The following is a 22,494-nucleotide window of genomic DNA, read 5'->3' on the forward strand; positions in this document are numbered from 1 at the left end:
GATACGGTCGGATCCCAAGACTTCGTGGCCGGAAATACGTAAAATTACCGAAGTAATTTTACGATCTTTTCAAACGACAATTCTCATCAACCACGAATGAGAACCGAATAAATTGCTATCTCTTTCACTTTCATACCCATCTGAATGATCTGTATCGCTCCATCTATTTTTAAATACCCGATCCAATTTTATCGAGAGAGTTCGGGCTTGAACATTGAACCTCGAGATTGTTCGGGTTTCGTGGTGTAGTGGATAGAACGGCAGGAATTTTATTTACATGTATTAGACTTGTGAAGGCGACTTGCATGCAAGTTGTATGCGGGTTTAACGGTGCATGTCATTTCGAATGGTGACATTGAATATCGCAAACATTTATAGTGAACTTTGGAATTTAGTATACTTGACAATGAAAACAATAGATTTAAATGAAAAATAAATTAACACGAATAATAAATTAACATTGAAGAACATGAAAAATATTTAATTTATTATACCATTTATGTACATTTTATATACATTTTCTATTATATATTGAATAAATCCTAAAATAATATTTACAAAAAAGTGACCATGCTACAAGAGTCAAGAGGATCCTCTAGAAAATTATTCAAGTAGGGTATTTTAACCAATAGTGGACCCCTTAGTAGCTGAAAATTGTTCTGATCGTTAAACAGTATTATATTCCAATTTAAATTGCCCCTGTCAACGTTTGCACAGCAAGTTCTATGTCTTTCCTGCACATTGCACACAAAAACCTTACCAAACCACCCTATATTTCCCATAAAATAATCATTTCAAATCTGGCTCAAATTATCCTATAGTGGTCCCCCCGGGGTCCACTATAGGATTGTTGGGGTCCATTATAGGATAAATCGTATTCTCTTACCATGTTAAAACGGAGACAATAGTGGACCCCCTTGGATTTAACCAATAGTGGTCCCCCAGATTTGTTTACATTTACAAATTTGTTCAAAAAACCAAATTATTGCTTTCCAGCGTAGCTCCACCACTTGTAACTACTGGCTAGGAACATGACCCATCGTCTCCCGGTGGAAGTTCACCGGTAAAAACAGATTTAAGCAGGAAAATTAGGAAAAATATAAGGGGGTCCACTATTGGCTAAAATACCCTACTGCTCTAGAAAAGTTCCACAGGTGTTTTCAAAAATTCCTATATTGATTTTTTCAAAGTTTCGTACGAGAAATCTTTTGGGAAATCATCCACGGGTGCATTCAGCAATTCCTTCAGAACATCAAAAGTTCAGAATTCCTTCAGGATAGAAAATCCACTCCAGGTCTTGGTTGCTTTCAAAAAGTCCTCAAAAAAAACTTCAGAAAACCTTCCAGGAATTCTTTAGAAAATATCTCAACAGCTTCCTTCAATCCTTTCCTAAAGAATTTCTACAGCAAGTTCTCCAAGAATTATTTTTATGAAACTCAACCCCTCAAAAACCTTTGAAGTGATTCGTTTAGAAAATCATTCGGATATTTCTCTATGTATTATTTTAGAGTTGTCTAGAGGAGTTCCTTTAAAAATTTACTTAATGTATCTAAAATAAATGAATCCAGTGGTTATTCAGAAAATTTTACAGAGGTTCCTTTAGAAGTTCAGACAGATGTTTCTTCAAGAAGTTTACCAAAGATTTGTTTAGGACTGTCTTTAGGGATTGAAATAATAATTCCTGCAGGCATTTGACCAGATATTTCTATATGGAGGAATAGGGTAGCGAACCACTTGGGCAGCAGCCGGTATTTTGGGCACTCTTCGCTATAACTCAGTCAATTCCAAACCAATTGACTTGAAATTTTGTACACGGCTAGATACTATACATATCTCATTGCGTCCCAAAAATTGTGTCAATTGGTTCAGAATTGGCTGAGTTATAGCAGAAAAGTGCCCAAAATAGGACCCCTGCCGAGATGGTTCCACTTCCCTATCTGGAGGATATTCTAGAGGATTCTTTGGAGTAATTTCTGCCTAAAACACTGAAATTAACGCAAGAATCTCTAGAGTAACCCATATAGAGAAAATCCTTCAGGCGTTACTCTAGAGATTCTTACGTTAATTTCAGTGTTTTAGGCAGAAATTATTCCAGAGAATTCTTCAGAGTATCCTCCAGATATTCCTCCACGTATTTCCTCTAAAGTTTCTCTGGCATTATATCTGAAGATAACTTTCTTCTGGCATTTCCTCTGAAGAATTCCTGTATGGAATCTTCAAGGAATTTATTCAGAAAATTTTTTAACAGGATTTTTTTTTAGAATTACCGTAAGAATTTTAGCGATATTTACAAACATTTATCTATGCGTTTCTCCAGAAATTCCTATAGATTTCTATAGTATAGAAAGTCCTCCAGAAACCCATTCACAGATTCCTCGATACTTGTTCCTACAAGATTATTACAAACATATTCCTCCTGGAATATTTATTTTCCAGAAATTCTACTTTAGCGTGTTTCCGGGGAGATCACCAGGTATTTATCCAGCACAAGCATAAAAAAAATCCTTCTGAATTCCTTAAAAAATCCACTAGAGTTTTATTTGGGAGTACAGGAGATTGCTTCAGAAATTCGTTATTCGAATTCTTTAAGAAATCTCTTCTTAAATTGCCTTTGAAATTCCATCAAGGATTCTATAAAAATATCTCCACAGACCTTCAGATTTTCTAAATTTCTTCAAAAATCATACAGAAACTTATTCGGATTTTTTTCCAAAGTTTCCCGAAGCATTCATTAAGAAATTCCTACAAGGACTTTTTTTTTAGAAATTGCTCCTCTGGTTCCGTAACAAAAGTTCTTCTTGACATCGCCCAAAACATTACTGGAAGTTTTCTTGAAAGAATCTTTGATGGGATCTCTAAAAAACCCCTTTAAGGTTGTCAGAAGGAATCACCTTAAAAAATGATGGAGGGATTTCTGGGAAAAAAATCCTGAGGCAATTTCTGAAAAAATCTTTGGAATAACTCCTGGATAAATTCCTATCAGAATATCTAAACAAACTTCTATAGATACCTCCTAAATTTCTTGAAAAAAAAATCTTGAAAAACTTGTGAAGGAACGTTGGAATCAATTGCAAGGAAAAGTTGGTCAATTTTCTAAAGGAGAAAATCTTTGAGCAATTTCTGAAGGAAACTATTAAAAATGTGTAAAAAAATCCTTGTAGAAATTGCAGACAAAGGTACTGATGGAATCCTTTAAGAAATCCTGTAGTAAATTTTCTGGAGATTTTTCTGACGGAATCCTAGGATAACTCTGTCCAGAGCAGGGTCGTGCAATTTCGAAAGGAAAACATGACGTACGACGACTGTAGCAAATCGTTTCCCATGCGAACGGACTGCTGTGATGCTTCATCTCTCACCCAGCAACACACTCGTTCGTTGCTGCTACAGAAACAAGTGTGTATGAAACATGGGATGATACACTTGGATTTTCGCTTCATTTATGAGTCATTGAAATACTTCAACATGCTTAAAACACTATTTAAACCACATTTTCAAATAGTGGTGCACGCCAATAGAATGATAATTATGATTTATGAAAGAGGATAACAAATTCGACCACTTAAATCCAATTAACCGGCGTTCGTAACCATTGAGAGACTAGCGCGCACCAGTGAGACACTAATGCTCTGACGGGTGAAGCACAAGCAATGCGACCGGGTGGGAGACTACCGAGTGCTACGATGAGTGGAAAAGTTTTTTTTAACGACCGAGTCGTTAGAAAAATGTATGAAACACTTGAAGTGACTCATTCAAATGTTGCATGAAAGTGTATCATTGAAACGAAATTGTACGCCCCTGGTCCAGAGTCCAGAGAAACTTTGAGAAGAATATGTTAGACAATTTATGATGAGGTTAGTACACATGCATTCGTGAAGGAAGTTCTGCGGGAAAAAAAATCCTGGATGAAGTCGTTAGATGAACTCCTTGAAAATGGAGGAATTTCTGAGAGTATTTTTGCAAAAACTTCTGAAACATCATCAGAAAAGTTATTGAAAAATTTCCTGAAGAAAGGATAAATCCTAAGCAATCTCTGCAGGAATACCTGAAGGAGCTTCAGTAGAAACCCCCGAAAAAGCTTCCAGATAAATTTCTGGAGATATTCTTCTAGAAGCATTTAAAAAAAAGTGGCTAGAGAATCCCTGAATACATTTATTTGCACAACATTACAATTAGGAAGGAATTGATTGATTGATTTGTCTTTATTAAAGAGACTTTCAGCCCTTGGCTGGTTCGTCTCTTTCATTAGGAAGCACAGTACGTCACAATAAGGCATTGTCCTGTTAGAATCCGGACGCAAGGTATAATTTATTGTGACGCTGTTAATGATCATAAACATCACTTTTACAGCAGTCTGATCATAATCTAGTCCTCTTTTATTGCTAAAAATTTCATCGGTTTTCTTGCAACGAGTGAAATGTTATTTCAGATTGAAGTCAAGAGAAAAAAAAACACGTTTAAAATTTAGCGTGGTCAGGTACGACAGTCGCGAAAAACGTTAATATCTCCAAAACCATTCTGTTGATGTGCTCAGAAGTTGTCAGCCATGGCATGAGGAAGTGTCCCCGGAAGATTATGTAAAGTTTGCGTTCATGGATAATTCTGCTTGAAATTCCAAGATTTGGCAAGAAATTTGAGCTCTGGGTATCGTTTTCCCACATAACGATGATGACACCAAATGTTAGCAAGGATAACAGCCTCAAAAATCACGTGCTGCGTTTTCTAAAATGCACACGAGGGATCTGTACAGGTTTGAGCTTGGGTTTGAGCTATTTTGGTGCGCTGTCACTACAGCCGGAGGTTCAGTAGTATCATAAAGGATCATAACAGTTTTAATTAACGAAAAAAACATTCAAATTTTGCCTCCTCTGAATTTACTGGATTACCATTAATTTCGCAAGAAGAGGAATGTTTGGCAAAGTTTCTTTGGAATTATAATCAGACTGGTAAAGGGTCTCAGGACACTACAGAGATGACCCCATTGTGATACAAATACGGGGGATTGATGCTAAAATTTAATACCATCGTGCAGATTTTTAACACGGAAAAAGAGAGAAAATGTATGAAAAATAAAATTGAATTATTTTTATGATATTTTTCCATGAAATGACAATAAATTACCTTAACGAATTATCCCTCAATAATTGTTCCTGTTTGTTATTCCATCTCTGAGATATAAGCGATTTTCTCCGTCCGGATTCTAAATGGACAATGCCTTACTCGATTCGTGGTTGCCGCTCTGCAGCCTCGGTCAGATCCTATGCACGTCAGATCACTTTCTACTTGGTCAATCCACCGTGCTCTCTGTTCCTGTATATTTAAGTAATACCTCAAGGAACCTCAGGAGAAATTTCAACTATAGTTTCTGAAAAAGCTTCTAGAAATAGGAATTTTGAGAGAAAACCACAGCAGGAATTCCTGAAAGAAACTTCGAATGTCCATAAGAAATTTTCTTCGGGAATTGCCTCTTTTGAATAAACTTTTGGAGAAATTCCTGTAGAAATCCATAGAGAAATTCCTAGAAGAATTTCACGAGCAGATTCTTGAAAAAATCTGGAAAAAAATCCAAAGAAAAACTACTGGAGAAAATTCTAGTAATATGTTAAAATACACTTTAATAAAAACAAAACAAAAAAATTGATATTATTCCTGAAGAAATTGCTTCAGAAATGTTTTAAGAAAAACGTGAAGGAATGCTTGTACTAGCCTTTATAGCATCCCTTGAAAAAATTTCATAAAGAATTCCTGAAGAAACTCGTGGACTTGATTCAAGATTAAATTTGTCGAGAAGTTCTAGATAAATTCCTGAAGAAGACATAAGAAAGGTACCTGAGAAAAAAAAAATAAAGGAGTACATCAATAGGAATGCATTTTAAATGGATACCTGGAGGAATATGTAAGGAAGTGCTGAAATCTTTCTTAAAAATCCTGCAAGAATGTTGTTTCGATAATAATTGCGGAAAAAATGATAAATTCTGAAAAAATAAGGAATTTCCGATGGTGTCTCTGGAGATAATCGTTAGGAGAAATTTAAAGTAGTACATAGGAAGTAATACATTCTAAAACAATTCTCGGATGAATCTTTAGAAAAAATCATATAAAGAATTACAAGAACTCCCCTTCCGTGGTAATTACAGAAAAAAAAACGTCAAAAAAATAATTCGTAGGGATTCCCTCCATACCCAACGATACCTCCACTACCAACAAATAGGGACCATCCTCGGCGATTACTGGTCCCATAGTGATGAATTGCACAACAGTTAACCATGTTTCATACTAGGTACATATAGAGTACCACTTTCAATATTCTCCATTGACCTGTTTCGGCATATTGAATGTAACATTTGCTAAACTTTTTTCGTTATCGTTCAACTAGAAACACGCATTCACCGGAAAAGCGCTCGGAGAACTCATCGAAGCATTAATGACGCCAATAAATCCAGCTGCCTAACGGCATTAATTTATCGCGTGCAGTTTTTTTTTATTTCTGTTTTTCACGATTGGTATTACATTTTTTTGTGTTGCGCTGATGATTCTTCACTAGATGGGTGTTTCTTTTTTTTCGCGTTAGATTGATATTGTTGCATGGAAACAGAGCAATCATTTCCTATCTAACAGCGTGCCGAACGCTGCTGCTGGCTGCGAGTCGTTTGATGTTGTACGTTGCCCGGCAGGCTATGCAGAATACTAAGCTTTACTGGATTCGTCCATATCCTGTACCACTGTTTGATTGCTTATTGCGGGTGTTGTAAGCAGGGGTGTTGATTATACTTTGCTTACATTTGCAATGGCATGGGAATCAAGCATGGCAACTAATCTAGGCACGTTTGTATTTGTGGAGCTAATAGTGAGACCGAGTTGTATTTCCAATTTCAGTAATCGCAGAAAATTATTCATGAAACATATATTAAACTTTCAGAAGGTAGTCAAGACGAAACATTTTTTGCTGTCAAATGGCATGAAAAAGAGCAAATTGGAACAAAACAGCAAACAACACTGTTTCAACATTTAACAGCAGCTTTTCCATTACTTCAAATGAAAAAGCTAATATCTCTCCAGCAAGTTATTCCGAGTCACGCTTCAAAGTCAAATTACATTGAAATCAATTAAACGGACCAAACCGCTTTATAATTGACGAGCAGTGCTTCATTGATTTAACAGTTTTCACACGGCAAACGAATAGTAGTAGCCAGGTCAGCGCCACACTGATTGTAATAGACTGCTCATTAACGCCATTAGGTCCCTGTGGCCGATATTGATGACGAGACGACGTCCCAGAACTGCAACACCCGGTCGGTGGTGCACCATTAAAAACTTCCATAATTAGGTTAATTAGCTTAACGTTGCAAATCAACTCCCCACGCGGACGGAAAGGGTTGGTTGGACCTCCTGATGAGAACCGGGAGACACGGATGTTTGCACAATCCATCAGCAGCAAGTGCGAATTAATAATGCGCTTCGTCATAAAAATAATAAATTTGTCGTAAAAATCAACGGCAAACTGAGTGCGCATTAATTTGAATTGGCACCTAATTGGTTGTTTTAACGAGTTTATCTGTGTGTTCGATGGAGGACCGATGCGGTCAAACAGAAATTAATTACAATTAAATTGGGCGCACACATTCTTGAATTGCATTTTTGTGTAATTGTGACCTGGTTATTGTTGTTCTTTCAGATGGAAGCGATTTTGAACGAGAAGTTCCCGGATTTGAGCTCGATAACGTCTGATTTGGAAGTTTTGGAAATATTCCCGGAGAAGAACGCCGTCCTCTGGATCACCGTGACGCACGTGCTGTGTTCCTACATTTGCTACATTTTCAGTAAATTCTCCTGTAAGATTCACATCCAGAGCTTCTCGATGGCCTTTCCAATCAACCTTACCGTTCCGGTGACGGTAACTCTTCTGTTGGTATTCTGCGGTCTTCGGGAAGCGAACGTCTGCGTCTTCAATGGAATTTTGCCAGACTACCTGTTCTTCCGGATGCCTCCGATCTACTACCTGTTCGACTACGTCATCAACGAGTTCTCCTGGTTGTGGTTATTGTGGTTGCTGTCGCAGACCTGGATAACTCGGCATCTGTGGATGCCAAAGAGCGATCGTAACGCATCCACCGAGAAGCTCTTCGTTACACCGATGTACAACAGCTTGTTGGTAGATCAGAGTGTTGCCATGAACCGGAGACGGGAAGATCAGGAGGATTTCGTGAAAAAGATCGTAAGTATTTGAGGTATGCCTTATTCAATAACTTATTATGATCGATTTGTGTATCATTCAGGACATGGTCAAAGTGAAGGATACGGAGAAAGCAAACGAAATCGATGCTAAGGCAAACGAGCGAAAGAACGATACGATCAAACCGTACGACAGGATACCGCAGATCTTCATCTGCGCTACCATGTGGCACGAGAACAAGGAAGAGCTGATGGAGTTCTTGAAGTCTATTATACGGTTGGACGAGGACCAGTGTGCCCGTCGAATGGCTATGAAACACATCCAGGCTACGAAGGAAGACATCGATCCGGACTATTACGATCTTGAGAGTATGTTCATGACTTCAAACGATCCTTCCATCAACTCATGCTTACCGTTTTCAGCTCACATCTTCTTCGACGATGCCTTCGTCAACGACAAATCAAAGTGCGAAAGTGCCAACGATTCTCCACTGAACTCCTACGTCAAGACTCTCATCAACCATATGGAAGAAGCGGCCTTGGAGGTGTACAAAACCAAGATGCGTATTTATCCACCGACCAAGATCGTGACCCCGTACGGTGGTCGACTCATTTGGACCCTTCCAGGGCGAACGAAAATGATCGCTCATCTCAAGGATAAGAACAAAATCCGACATAAGAAACGCTGGTCACAGGTCATGTACATGTACTACCTGCTGGGTTACAGGATCATGCAGTTGAACACCTCTCCCGAGCGGAAAATGGTGATCGCTCAGAACACCTACCTTCTGGCCCTGGATGGAGATATCGACTTCCAACCTAAAGCAGTCTCCCTTCTGGTAGATCGCATGAAGGTTGACCCAGACCTGGGTGCTGCTTGTGGTCGAATTCATCCGGTTGGCACCGGTCCAATGGTGTGGTACCAGATCTTCGAGTACGCGATCGGTCATTGGCTTCAAAAGGCTACGGAGCACGTGATCGGATGTGTCCTCTGTTCCCCTGGATGCTTCTCCTTGTTCCGAGGGCGAGCTCTCATGGAAAATTCCGTCATGAAGAAGTACACCACCAAGTCAGACCAGGCCCGTCACTACGTTCAGTACGATCAGGGTGAAGATCGATGGCTTTGTACCTTGCTCCTCAAGCAGAAGTTCCGAGTTGAGTATTCGGCTGCTTCGGACGCCTACACTCACGCGCCGGAAGGTTTCAATGAGTTCTATAACCAACGCAGACGCTGGGTTCCGTCAACCATCGCCAATATCTTCGACCTTCTGGGAGATGCCAAGCGAGTCGTCAAGACCAACAACAGCATTTCGATGCCCTACATCGTCTACCAGTGCATGTTGATGTTCGGCACGATCCTCGGTCCTGGCACAATTTTCCTTATGATGGTCGGTGCCTTGGTTGCCGTATTTCGCATCGACATCTGGACATCGTTCCTCTGGAACGGAGTCCCCCTAGCAGCCTTCATGGCCATCTGCTTCTGGTTGAAGCAAAAGTACCAACTCATGGCCGCCTTCTTCATCTCCGCCATCTACTCACTAGTCATGATGGCCGTACTGGTCGGTATCATAATCCAGGTCATGGAGGACGGCATCCTCGCCCCTTCCTCAGTATTCTTCATGGCCGTCGCACTTCAAATCGTCGTCACGGGTCTCCTTCACCCCCAGGAAATGGAAGCCCTCCCAGCTGGCCTCGTCTACTACATCACCATCCCGTCTATGTACATGTTGTTGGTCATCTACTCGGTGTTCAACATGAACGACGTTTCTTGGGGAACTCGGGAAAATCCCACGGAAGCTCCGGCAGCCGCTCCGGTTCAACAGGTACCGCAGGGCAAGATGCACAAACTGCTGGGGTATCTACGTTCCGGCGATCAGGAGGACGAAGGCTCGATCAACTTCTCTGTGAGTGGACTGTTCAGCTGTTTGTTCTGCACTCACCCTAAATCCAGCGCCGAAAAGGAGCAGATGGTGCAGGTGGCCAGCTCGCTGACCGAGATCAACTCCAAGATGAAGGATCTGGAAATGTGAGTATTAGAGTATGTTGATAAAATCTTAGAATCTATCAGACGGTTCTTGCGGACATCTTTCAGGCATCCTCAAAAGAAAGAATGAAAAAATACTGAACGCCCTCGAAGAATACCGGGAAGAATACCTAAAGAAAACCATTTTCGAATCCTTAGAAAACTTCTGGAAAATTGAGACTAGAATAGCGGATTTCGGAAAAATTCTTAAAGGAATTTTGGGAGAACTCTTAAAGGAATTCTGGGAGAGTTTCTGGAGGTATTCTGGGAAGAATTCTGAGAGAATTCCTGGAGTAATTCTGTAAGGATTCCTGGAGAAATTCCAGTAGAATTCTTACAGAAATTCCGGGAGTATTCTTGGAGAAATTCCGAGACAATTCCTGGAAGAATTGCGGGAGAATTCCTGAAGGAATTCCAAGGAAATTCCTGAAGGAATTCCGGGAAAAATCCTGAAGGAATTCCAGGAGAATTCCTGGAAGAATTCGGGTAGTGTTCTTGAGATAATTCCAGTAGAATTCCTGGAAGAGACGAACCAGCTAAGGGCTGAAAGTCTCTCAAATAAAGATAAATCAATCAATCAATTAGAATTCCTGGAGAAATTCCAGGAGAATTCCTTGAAGAATTCCGGGAGAATTCCTGGAGGAATTCTGGAGGAATTCCTGGATGAATTCCAGGAGAATTCCTGGAGAAATTCAAGGAGAACTTCTGCAGGAATTCCGGGAGAATTCCTGGAGGAATTCCAGGAGAATTCCTGGAGGAATTCCAGGAGAATTCCTGGAGGAATTCCAGGAGAATTCCTGGAGGAATTCCGGGAGAATTCCTGGAGGAATTCCGGGAGAATTCCTGGAGGAATTCCGGGAGAATTCCTGGAGGAATTCCGGGAGAATTCCTGGAGGAATTCCGGGAGAATTCCTGGAGGAATTCCGGGAGAATTCCTGGAGGAATTCCGGGAGAATTCCTGGAGGAATTCCGGGAGAATTCCTGGAGGAATTCCGGGAGAATTCCTGGAGGAATTCCGGGAGAATTCCTGGAGGAATTCCGGGAGAATTCCTGGAGGAATTCCGGGAGAATTCCTGGAGGAATTCCGGGAGAATTCCTGGAGGAATTCCGGGAGAATTCCTGGAGGAATTCCGGGAGAATTCCTGGAGGAATTCCGGGAGAATTCCTGGAGGAATTCCGGGAGAATTCCTGAAGGAACTCCAGGAGAATTCCTGGAGGAATTCCAGGAGAATTCCTGGAGGAATTCCGGGAGAATTCCTGGAGGAATTCCGGGAGAATTCCTGGAGGAATTCCGGGAGAATTCCTGGAGGAATTCCGGGAGAATTCCTGGAGGAATTCCGGGAGAATTCCTGGAGGAATTCCGGGAGAATTCCTGGAGGAATTCCGGGAGAATTCCTGGAGGAATTCCGGGAGAATTCCTGGAGGAATTCCGGGAGAATTCCTGGAGGAATTCCGGGAGAATTCCTGGAGGAATTCCAGGAGAATTCCTGGAGGAATTCCGGGAGAATTCCTGGAGGAATTCCGGGAGAATTCCTGGAGGAATTCCGGGAGAATTCCTGGAGGAATTCCGGGAGAATTCCTGGAGGAATTCCGGGAGAATTCCTGGAGGAATTCCGGGAGAATTCCTGGAGGAATTCCGGGAGAATTCCTGGAGGAATTCCGGGAGAATTCCTGGAGGAACTCCGGGAGAATTCCTGGAGGAACTCCGGGAGAATTCCTGGAGGAACTCCGGGAGAATTCCTGGAGGAACTCCGGGAGAATTCCTGGAGGAACTCCGGGAGAATTCCTGGAGGAACTCCGGGAGAATTCCTGGAGGAACTCCGGGAGAATTCCTGGAGGAACTCCGGGAGAATTCCTGGAGGAACTCCGGGAGAATTCCTGGAGGAACTCCGGGAGAATTCCTGGAGGAACTCCGGGAGAATTCCTGGAGGAACTCCGGGAGAATTCCTGGAGGAACTCCGGGAGAATTCCTGGAGGAACTCCGGGAGAATTCCTGGAGGAACTCCGGGAGAATTCCTGGAGGAACTCCGGGAGAATTCCTGGAGGAACTCCGGGAGAATTCCTGGAGGAACTCCGGGAGAATTCCTGGAGGAACTCCGGGAGAATTCCTGGAGGAACTCCGGGAGAATTCCTGGAGGAACTCCGGGAGAATTCCTGGAGGAACTCCGGGAGAATTCCTGGAGGAACTCCGGGAGAATTCCTGGAGGAACTCCGGAAGAATTCCTGGAGGAATTCCGGAAGAATTCCTGGAGGAATTCCGGAAGCATTCCTGGAGGAATTCCGGAAGAATTCCTGGAGGAATTCCGGAAGAATTCCTGGAGGAATTCCGGAAGAATTCCTGGAGGAATTCCGGAAGAATTCCTGGAGGAATTCCGGAAGAATTCCTGGAGGAATTCCGGAAGAATTCCTGGAGGAATTCCGGAAGAATTCCTGGAGGAATTCCGGAAGAATTCCTGGAGGAATTCCGGAAGAATTCCTGGAGGAATTCCGGAAGAATTCCTGGAGGAATTCCGGAAGAATTCCTGGAGGAATTCCGGAAGAATTCCTGGAGGAATTCCGGAAGAATTCCTGGAGGAATTCCGGAAGAATTCCTGGAGGAATTCCGGGAGAATTCCTGGAGGAATTCCGGGAGAATTCCTGGAGGAATTCCGGGAGAATTCCTGGAGGAATTCCGGGAGAATTCCTGGAGGAATTCCGGGAGAATTCCTGGAGGAATTCCGGGAGAATTCCTGGAGGAATTCCGGGAGAATTCCTGGAGGAACTCCAGGAGAATTCCTGGAGGAACTCCAGGAGAATTCCTGGAGGAACTCCAGGAGAATTCCTGGAGGAATTCCAGGAGAATTCTTCCTGGAGGAATTCCAGGAGAATTCCTGGAGGAATTCCGGGAGAATTCCTGGAGGAATTCCGGGAGAATTCCTGGAGGAATTCCGGGAGAATTCCTGGAGGAATTCCGGGAGAATTCCTGGAGGAATTCCGGGAGAATTCCTGGAGGAATTCCGGGAGAATTCCTGGAGGAATTCCGGGAGAATCCCTGGAGGAATTCCGGGAGAATTCCTGGAGGAATTCCGGGAGAATTCCTGGAGGAATTCCGGGAGAATTCCTGGAGGAATTCCGGGAGAATTCCTGGAGGAATTCCGGGAGAATTCCTGGAGGAATTCCGGGAGAATTCCTGGAGGAATTCCGGGAGAATTCCTGGAGGAATTCCGGGAGAATTCCTGGAGGAATTCCGGGAGAATTCCTGGAGGAATTCCGGGAGAATTCCTGGAGGAATTCCGGGAGAATTCCTGGAGGAATTCCGGGAGAATTCCTGGAGGAATTCCGGGAGAATTCCTGGAGGAATTCCGGGAGAATTCCTGGAGGAATTCCGGGAGAATTCCTGGAGGAATTCCGGGAGAATTCCTGGAGGAATTCCGGGAGAATTCCTGGAGGAATTCCGGGAGAATTCCTGGAGGAATTCCGGGAGAATTCCTGGAGGAATTCCGGGAGAATTCCTGGAGGAATTCCGGAAGAATTCCTGGAGGAATTCCGGGAGAATTCCTGGAGGAATTCCGGGAGAATCCCTGGAGGAATTCCGGGAGAATTCCTGGAGGAATTCCGGGAGAATTCCAGGAGGAATTCCGGGAGAATTCCTGGAGGAATTCCGGGAGAATTCCTGGAGGAATTCCGGGAGAATTCCTGGAGGAATTCCGGGAGAATTCCTGGAGGAATTCCGGGAGAATTCCTGGAGGAATTCCGGGAGAATTCCTGGAGGAACTCCAGGAGAATTCCTGGAGGAATTCCGGGAGAATTCCTGGAGGAATTCCGGGAGAATTCCTGGAGGAATTCCGGGAGAATTCCTGGAGGAATTCCGGGAGAATTCCTGGAGGAATTCCGGGAGAATTCCTGGAGGAATTCCGGGAGAATTCCTGGAGGAATTCCGGGAGAATTCCTGGAGGAATTCCGGGAGAATTCCTGGAGGAATTCCGGGAGAATTCCTGGAGGAATTCCGGGAGAATTCCTGGAGGAATTCCGGGAGAATTCCTGGAGGAATTCCGGGAGAATTCCTGGAGGAATTCCGGGAGAATTCCTGGAGGAATTCCGGGAGAATTCCTGGAGGAATTCCGGGAGAATTCCTGGAGGAATTCCGGGAGAATTCCTGGAGGAATTCCGGGAGAATTCCTGGAGGAATTCCGGGAGAATTCCTGGAGGAATTCCGGGAGAATTCCTGGAGGAATTCCGGGAGAATTCCTGGAGGAATTCCGGGAGAATTCCTGGAGGAATTCCGGGAGAATTCCTGGAGGAATTCCGGGAGAATTCCTGGAGGAATTCCGGGAGAATTCCTGGAGGAATTCCGGGAGAATTCCTGGAGGAACTCCGGGAGAATTCCTGGAGGAACTCCGGGAGAATTCCTGGAGGAACTCCGGGAGAATTCCTGGAGGAACTCCGGGAGAATTCCTGGAGGAACTCCGGGAGAATTCCTGGAGGAACTCCGGGAGAATTCCTGGAGGAACTCCGGGAGAATTCCTGGAGGAACTCCGGGAGAATTCCTGGAGGAACTCCGGGAGAATTCCTGGAGGAACTCCGGGAGAATTCCTGGAGGAACTCCGGGAGAATTCCTGGAGGAACTCCGGGAGAATTCCTGGAGGAACTCCGGGAGAATTCCTGGAGGAACTCCGGGAGAATTCCTGGAGGAACTCCGGGAGAATTCCTGGAGGAATCCCGGAAGAATTCCTGGAGGAATTCCGGAAGAATTCCTGGAGGAATTCCGGAAGAATTCCTGGAGGAATTCCGGAAGAATTCCTGGAGGAATTCCGGAAGAATTCCTGGAGGAATTCCGGAAGAATTCCTGGAGGAATTCCGGAAAAATTCCTGAAGGAATTCTGGAAGAATTCCTGGAGGAATTCTGGGAGAATTCCTGGAGGAAATCTGGGAAAATTCTTGAAGGAATTCTGCGAGAATTTGTGGGGTGGGGGGGAAAATTCCAGAGGGAATTTCAGAAAAATTTCTGGAGGAAATTCAGGAGAATTCTTGAAGGAATTGCAGGAGAATTCCTGAAAGAATTCCAGGTGAAATTCTGAAAGAATTCCAGGTGAATTCCTGAAGGAATTTCAAGAAAATTTCTAAAGCAATTCCACGAGAATTCCCGGAGCAATTCCAGGAAATATCCCTGAGGAATTCCGGGTGAATTGCTAAAAGAATGTAGAAAAAAATTTTAAAAACAAATTCGAAAAAGCACCTGAAGGAATTCCGAAAAAAAATCCGAAAAATATCCGGAGAATTCCTGGAGGAATTCCGGCAGAATTCCTGGACTAATTCCGGAAGAATATCTGGCGAAAATCCGGGATAGTACCTGGAGGAATTCCGGGAAAATTCTTGAAGTAATTCTGAGATAATTCGTGGAGAAATTCCGAGAGAATTCCCGGAGGAATTCCTGTTTTTGGAGGAATTCTGGAAGAATTCCTGTAATATTTCCGGGAGAATTCCTGAAGGAGTTCCAAGAGAATTTGTAAAAGAATTCCAGGAGAACTTCAGGAGGAAATTCAGGACAGTTCCTGAAGGAAAACCAACATAATTCCTGGAGCAATTCCAGGAGAATCCCTGGTCAAATTTCAGGACAATGTGTGGAGGAATTCCGCGAGAATTCCCGGAGGAATCCCGGGAGAATTCTCAATAGAATTCAGGGAGAATTTCTGGAGGAATTCCTGGAGGAATTTCTAGAAGGTTTCTGAAAGAATTCAGTGAAAATTTCTTTAAAAACCCCAAAACATGTCCAAAGGAATTCCGGAAGAATTCCAAAGAAAAATATCAAATAGAATTCTCGGAGAAATTCCCTTAAAGTTCCCAGAAAAATTTCTAGTGGAGTTTAGAATTTTTCCAAGAGTTTTTGGATCAATTCCTTAGGAATTTCTTAAAAAAATGTCTGTGGGATTTCCTGGAGGAGTCCTTGGAAGATTACTAAAGAATTCTGTTTAAAAATTTCTGGAGAAATCATTGCTAGATATCTCGTAGGGATTATTGTGTCAAAAAAACACCGCTTGAAGCAATAGAGTAAATTGAACATTTTAAACACAGCCAAGTTTTACACTCTTTTTATACTTTCTCATAACATCTCATGTAAGTCATCATCACTAAGATACGAAAAAAAACTCATTCCGCCGGCAATTTGTGCTGCTTCGTCGCCATTTCTTGCGCAACGACACAAGCTTCTTAAACGACTCAAACAAACCCATCATCGCCAGCAGCGCCTTTGCCTTCGTAGCCCTTATGGCTCTTGGTTGACAAGACCTACCACTCTGCTCCCAACTGCATACCCTGCTCGCCTCCGTCTTGACCGTGGGGACTCGTAAAATTGAAAAGCAACTGAAGTATACCCATCACCACTAGACTAAGAGACTGCTGCTGCTGTTGCTGTCAGAGAACCCAGAAGTGGCATCTCCGACGAGTAAATTTCACTCGCCGGAGCGATCTGGTGGCAGAAAATAAGTTTCAATTAAATTAAAATACAATTTATGTTCCTCCTGGTCTCGGTGGCCAACTTGGCTGGACTTGGACCACTGCTACTGGATGGCAAGGCGTTGTGCATTCTTTTTGATTCGCATTTTCATTTTCTTTTTGAATCGTGAACTGACGGTTTTTGTCAGCCACTAGCAAGCAAGGAAGCGATGGATGCAAACATCATCTTTCTCGGTTTGCTGCCGCTGACAGGATGCTACTTTACACGGATCGCTGGGCTTCACCCTTCGTACGCCACAGCAAAACGTTTACGATTTGCAGCCGTAATTTTGAGTGGGGTTTTTATTTTCCGTGTATGCGAAGCGGAAAACGTATGTAACTTGATATTTGCTGGATGGTGTTATTCCTCAAGGTGTGAAGATAAAGATAAGATAAAGATAAGATAAAGATAAGATAAAGATAAGATAAAGATAAGATAAAGATAAGATAAAGATAAGATAAAGATAAGATAAAGATAAGATAAAGATAAGATAAAGATAAGATAAAGATAAGATAAAGATAAGATAAAGATAAGATAAAGATAAGATAACGATAAGATAAAGATAAGATAAAGATAAGATAAAGATAAGATAAAGATAAGATAAAGATAAGATAAAGATAAGATAAAGATAAGATAAAGATAAGATAAAGATAAGATAAAGATAAGATAAAGATAAGATAAAGATAAGATAAAGATAAGATAAAGATAAGATAAAGATAAGATAAAGATAAGATAAAGATAAGATAAAGATAAGATAAAGATAAGATAAAGATAAGATAAAGATAAGATAAAGATAAGATAAAGATAAGATAAAGATAAGATAAAGATAAGATAAAGATAAGATAAAGATAAGATAAAGATAAGATAAAGATAAGATAAAGATAAGATAAAGATAAGATAAAGATAAGATAAAGATAAGATAAAGATAAGATAAAGATAAGATAAAGATAAGATAAAGATAAGATAAAGATAAGATAAAGATAAGATAAAGATAAGATAAAGATAAGATAAAGATAAGATAAAGATAAGATAAAGATAAGATAAAGATAAGATAAAGATAAGATAAAGATAAGATAAAGATAAGATAAAGATAAGATAAAGATAAGATAAAGATAAGATAAAGATAAGATAAAGATAAGATAAAGATAAGATAAAGATAAGATAAAGATAAGATAAAGATAAGATAAAGATAAGATAAAGATAAGATAAAGATAAGATAAAGATATGATAAAGATAAGATAAAGATAAGATAAAGATAAGATAAAGATAAGATAAAGATAAGATAAAGATAAGATAAAGATAAGATAAAGATAAGATAAAGATAAGATAAAGATAAGATAAAGATAAGATAAAGATAAGATAAAGATAAGATAAAGATAAGATAAAGATAAGATAAAGATAAGATAAAGATAAGATAAAGATAAGATAAAGATAAGATAAAGATAAGATAAAGATAAGATAAAGATAAGATAAAGATAAGATAAAGATAAGATAAAGATAAGATAAAGATAAGATAAAGATAAGATAAAGATAAGATAAAGATAAGATAAAGATAAGATAAAGATAAGATAAAGATAAGATAAAGATAAGATAAAGATAAGATAAAGATAAGATAAAGATAAGATAAAGATAAGATAAAGATAAGATAAAGATAAGATAAAGATAAGATAAAGATAAGATAAAGATAAGATAAAGATAAGATAAAGATAAGATAAAGATAAGATAAAGATAAGATAAAGATAAGATAAAGATAAGATAAAGATAAGATAAAGATAAGATAAAGATAAGATAAAGATAAGATAAAGATAAGATAAAGATAAGATAAAGATAAGATAAAGATAAGATAAAGATAAGATAAAGATAAGATAAAGATAAGATAAAGATAAGATAAAGATAAGATAAAGATAAGATAAAGATAAGATAAAGATAAGATAAAGATAAGATAAAGATAAGATAAAGATAAGATAAAGATAAGATAAAACTTTTGGATTTATCGATTCTTTTGCACAATTCTGCATATCCTACGGCGTTTTATATCTTTAATTTTCAAGCCCTAAATTCTGCATATCCTACGGCGTTTTATATCTTTAATTTTCAAGCCCTAAATAAGCATTTTCCCGTGTCGGCTTAACACCGATACACTCAAGTAGGTAATCGTTATGCAGTCAGTGAAGCAAATCGCCATCATCCAACGACCGTTTGCCCTATTCATTATCGTCCGGTTTTCATCTTCCAACGAACCAAGTCTTGAGCCAAGGAAATTCCCGCATAACTAGCACAGAGATGTTATCACGTACATTGGCACGGTTATTTTCACTTAAACCCCGCACGTCCCACCCATTTGTATATCCGGCCGCCTTGGTTGACTCACCTGGCGTTCTCGTACTTTCTTTCCTAGGCTACACACACACACACACACACACACACACACAAGCTAACTAACACGTTTTCGTTTTCTTCCGGAATCCAGGAAATTAACCGGCTCCGTCACCGTAATGAGATCCTGCGATGACGACGATGATGACGTGGATGAGATGAGCTGCCTTGACATGCACCCGGGAGGCTCCCCGAACGGAGTGTCTTCCCCGATCCAGACGGTGAAGAATTCTGAGATGGAAGAGGTGAGTGAAGGTGGCTGAATGCGAAATGGTTACATCAAGTGTAATCGATCAAAACGGTTTTTGACTGAAACATGTGACCTGACATTGCTACTTTCTTTAATTCACATTTCTAGAAATGTTGCATACAGGCATTTTCTCAAACATAACAAAGCAAATTATTTTGTGCGGCAGTGCTGCCAGACATGCTTTAATTAGGTTTCCAAGCTCTTTTTTCCGATTTGTTTTAAATCGGTTTTGTTATCGGAACCATTTTTTTAGAACAATCTTTCTAATACAATGCATATATTAAAATAAGGAAGCGCTACGATATTACAGAATATAACTCTGAGCAAATCACTAGTTACACTGCTTGAAAAACGTTGAAAAAAAATTTCAAATTTACGATTTTCTCATTCCAGCCGGAGAAACAAATTAACTACCTCCCGGATTGGTTGTACGACGTAGACCTGCGAAACGGCGATACCGAAACCATCTCCGCCTCGGAAGAACAATTCTGGATCGAGTTGATCGAAAAATACCTCAAACCGTTGGATCTTACCGACAAACAAAAGAGCGAAATGAAATCCCAGCTGAAGAACCTCCGTGATCTGGCCGTGTTTGCCTTTGTGATGGCCAACGCCCTGTTTGTGTTGGTTATCTTCCTACTGCAGCTGAACAAGAAGGATCTGCACATTCAGTGGTGGTTCAACGCGAAGAACACGATCAGCTTTGACGAGAGCACAGTGGAGATTATCGTGCGTCGGGAGTACCTGGAGATCGAGCCCATTGGGTTGGTGTTTGTATTCTTCTTCGGGTTGATCTTGGTGATTCAGTTCGTGGCGATGCTGATGCATCGCTTCGGGACGATCTCGCAGATCTTGGCGTCTACGCAGCTGAATTGGTACTGCTCGAAGAAGGCGAAGGATATGTCGCTGGATGCGGAGCTGCGGGAGAATGCAGTGGAAATCGCGAGGAGGTTGCAACGGCCGAAGCCGCAGTGGGACGAGGAAGATATGGAAGATGATCAGAAGGCGATCGGAAGACGGGACACGATCCATAGAATTTTGTATCAGCACAAGAACAAACAGGACTGGAGTAATCTGGAAGCGAACTTCAAGCGCAACTACTACAAGGATGGTGATCTGAACCTGGGTGGAAGGTTGACGCTCAGTAGAAAGACGCTGAATGTTTTGGATACGAGGAGAAAGTCGATGGCTGAGCAAAGGAAAATCCGAAAGTCGATTCTCCGAGGTCAGAATCCTTACGACACGGCTGGTGATCTGTGGTACCAGGGCAGTCCCGACGGTGGATTGAACCAACGAAAGAACTCATCTCCACCAGGTTACAGCGGACCGGAAAGAGCTCGCACTTCGAATGGAAGCCGCTACAATCAATCACCCAACTTTGAAGGAAACAATCGCGGAAGAGTAAACTATGCCTATCAAATCGACGAGGAACTAGAAGATTATTCCGAAGAAGAAGACACGATGGAGTTTGATCGTCCAACGCTGCAAATGGAAATGACTGAACGACCTACACCCAACTCCAAAAGAAAGAGTAGAGTTGCGTTTGCTTAGCAAATGTTCAAAAGTAACTATTTCACAATTTATGTAATAAAAAGTAACTACATGAAATCATAAATTCGATTCCCCAAGGACAGTTTGACAAATCAATTACCGAAAAACCCCTTTCGAACAACCAACCAAATGCCACTAACCGGATTAGCAGTGAGTGTAGTGCTGGCTGTATTCCTGAACGGATTTTTCTCTCGAGTTCGATGCGCTTGCTTCACGGACAGTACAATCATTTCCGTTCTCAAACCACCACCACCACACCCATCATATGACGAACAACAGGAAGCATCAATTGGTAACTACCGTTGTTGTTGTTGTTGTCTGCTCATTCTGTTGTTGTGTCCGTTCCCCTTTTCATATTGCCGTTGATTGGGCTTACTTCTTCGATGATGCTGTTGCTGCTACAACCAATGTCGTCGAATCGAGCCACTTTTGGTCGGTCCAGGACTGGATTCATTTTTCCGCTTCGGGTACTTAATCAGTGCAAGGGCCATAGGTGGAGCTGGGTGGGATGTGGCCCTTGAAATCTGTGTTCGAGACTAGAGTTGAGGGAAAGGTTATTCATACCTTATTGTATCTTGATTCTTGAGGACTATTCTACATAGTAGCATCAGCATTAGAGCAGTTGCGGTTCCTATACTTCGTAGGTTTAGCACCAGCATAAATGCCTTTGTTGTTGTTTCGCATTATACGATTTACACAGTGTATTCTGTGTATCTTCGCTTTTTACGTTTTCTAATCGATACCGATCTTTGGAATGAGGTGAAACCGAACGCAGAATGAAAACAAAACAGCAAAAAAAGTTTACCAGCAGCGTCTTTTCTGGCGCCCTAGAAGTACAAATTAAAATTGAACCCCGTCGATTTGCATGAAATGCCGTTCAAACCATCGGGAGTAGACGGTAGGCGAGTTTTTTTTTAATCCTTAACTGATTATGAAAATTTCTTGGCGGAATTCTTATTTATGAGGTCCACAATCACATTCACCTACATATTGCATATTGCGTTGCGTGCGATATTCTCAGAAGATCTCCGTCCATTTTCTTGGTGACTTCTTGAGAATTCCAACGCCAGATTCTCGGCTCAACTGCAGTTAGGCTAATGATTGGGGCTTTGGATCGCCTATCTGATGACGAATGATGCGATTCCCGATCCCGACCCTTTTTTCGGGAATGCTTCTATACACGAAAAAATCCGTTCTGATAAACGTGAACAAACAAATATACACCGTGAACTGGAACTAGTTCCAGCTGTCAATATGGGCGTTCTAGAGAACGTGACATCTAGTTCACGGCGTATATTTCTTATTGTTGTTATGGTAGCTATGCATAGTTCCCGTTGCCGTGACTGGGAGTGCACGTATACCGGAACGGATTTTTTTGCGTGTAGTGATTCCTTCCAGACAATTTCCATGGATTCCTTCAAACATTGCCCATGATTTTTTTTTTCAAAATCTTCCCCTGAATTTTCTTCAGAGATTCCAAAAGAGAAACATCCAGAAATTTCATGGAAATAGGAAGGAATCGGTGAAGTACTAGTTCGAAAGTAGTGAGCTGGATTTATGGTGAGATGATCAGTTCTCCATTTCTGCAATGAAATGGTGCAAACGACGTGGGTCATATGATTTCTTGACTAATTTTAAGCTGTTTGAGCAAAC

The 22,494-nt window shown here is 41.4% G+C and overlaps 1 protein-coding gene across 1 annotated transcript in view; it reads left to right on the top strand.

The window, feature by feature from the left end:
* LOC109428008 (chitin synthase chs-2-like) overlaps window positions 1-20,918 on the top strand; it is an 80,733-nt gene extending 59,815 nt beyond the window's left edge. Inside the window, exons 5-9 of the mRNA XM_062860328.1 lie at window positions 7,673-8,212; window positions 8,274-8,538; window positions 8,593-10,195; window positions 19,135-19,285; window positions 19,684-20,918. Of these exons, the coding sequence (XP_062716312.1) occupies window positions 7,673-8,212; window positions 8,274-8,538; window positions 8,593-10,195; window positions 19,135-19,285; window positions 19,684-20,841 (3,717 nt within the window). The 3' untranslated portion in view covers window positions 20,842-20,918. The remainder of the gene's footprint in view (window positions 1-7,672; window positions 8,213-8,273; window positions 8,539-8,592; window positions 10,196-19,134; window positions 19,286-19,683) is intronic.
* Window positions 20,919-22,494: the final 1,576 nt, after the last annotated feature.

Source organism: Aedes albopictus, chromosome 3 (assembly GCF_035046485.1).
Source record: "Aedes albopictus strain Foshan chromosome 3, AalbF5, whole genome shotgun sequence".
Lineage (NCBI taxonomy): Eukaryota > Metazoa > Arthropoda > Insecta > Diptera > Culicidae > Aedes > Aedes albopictus.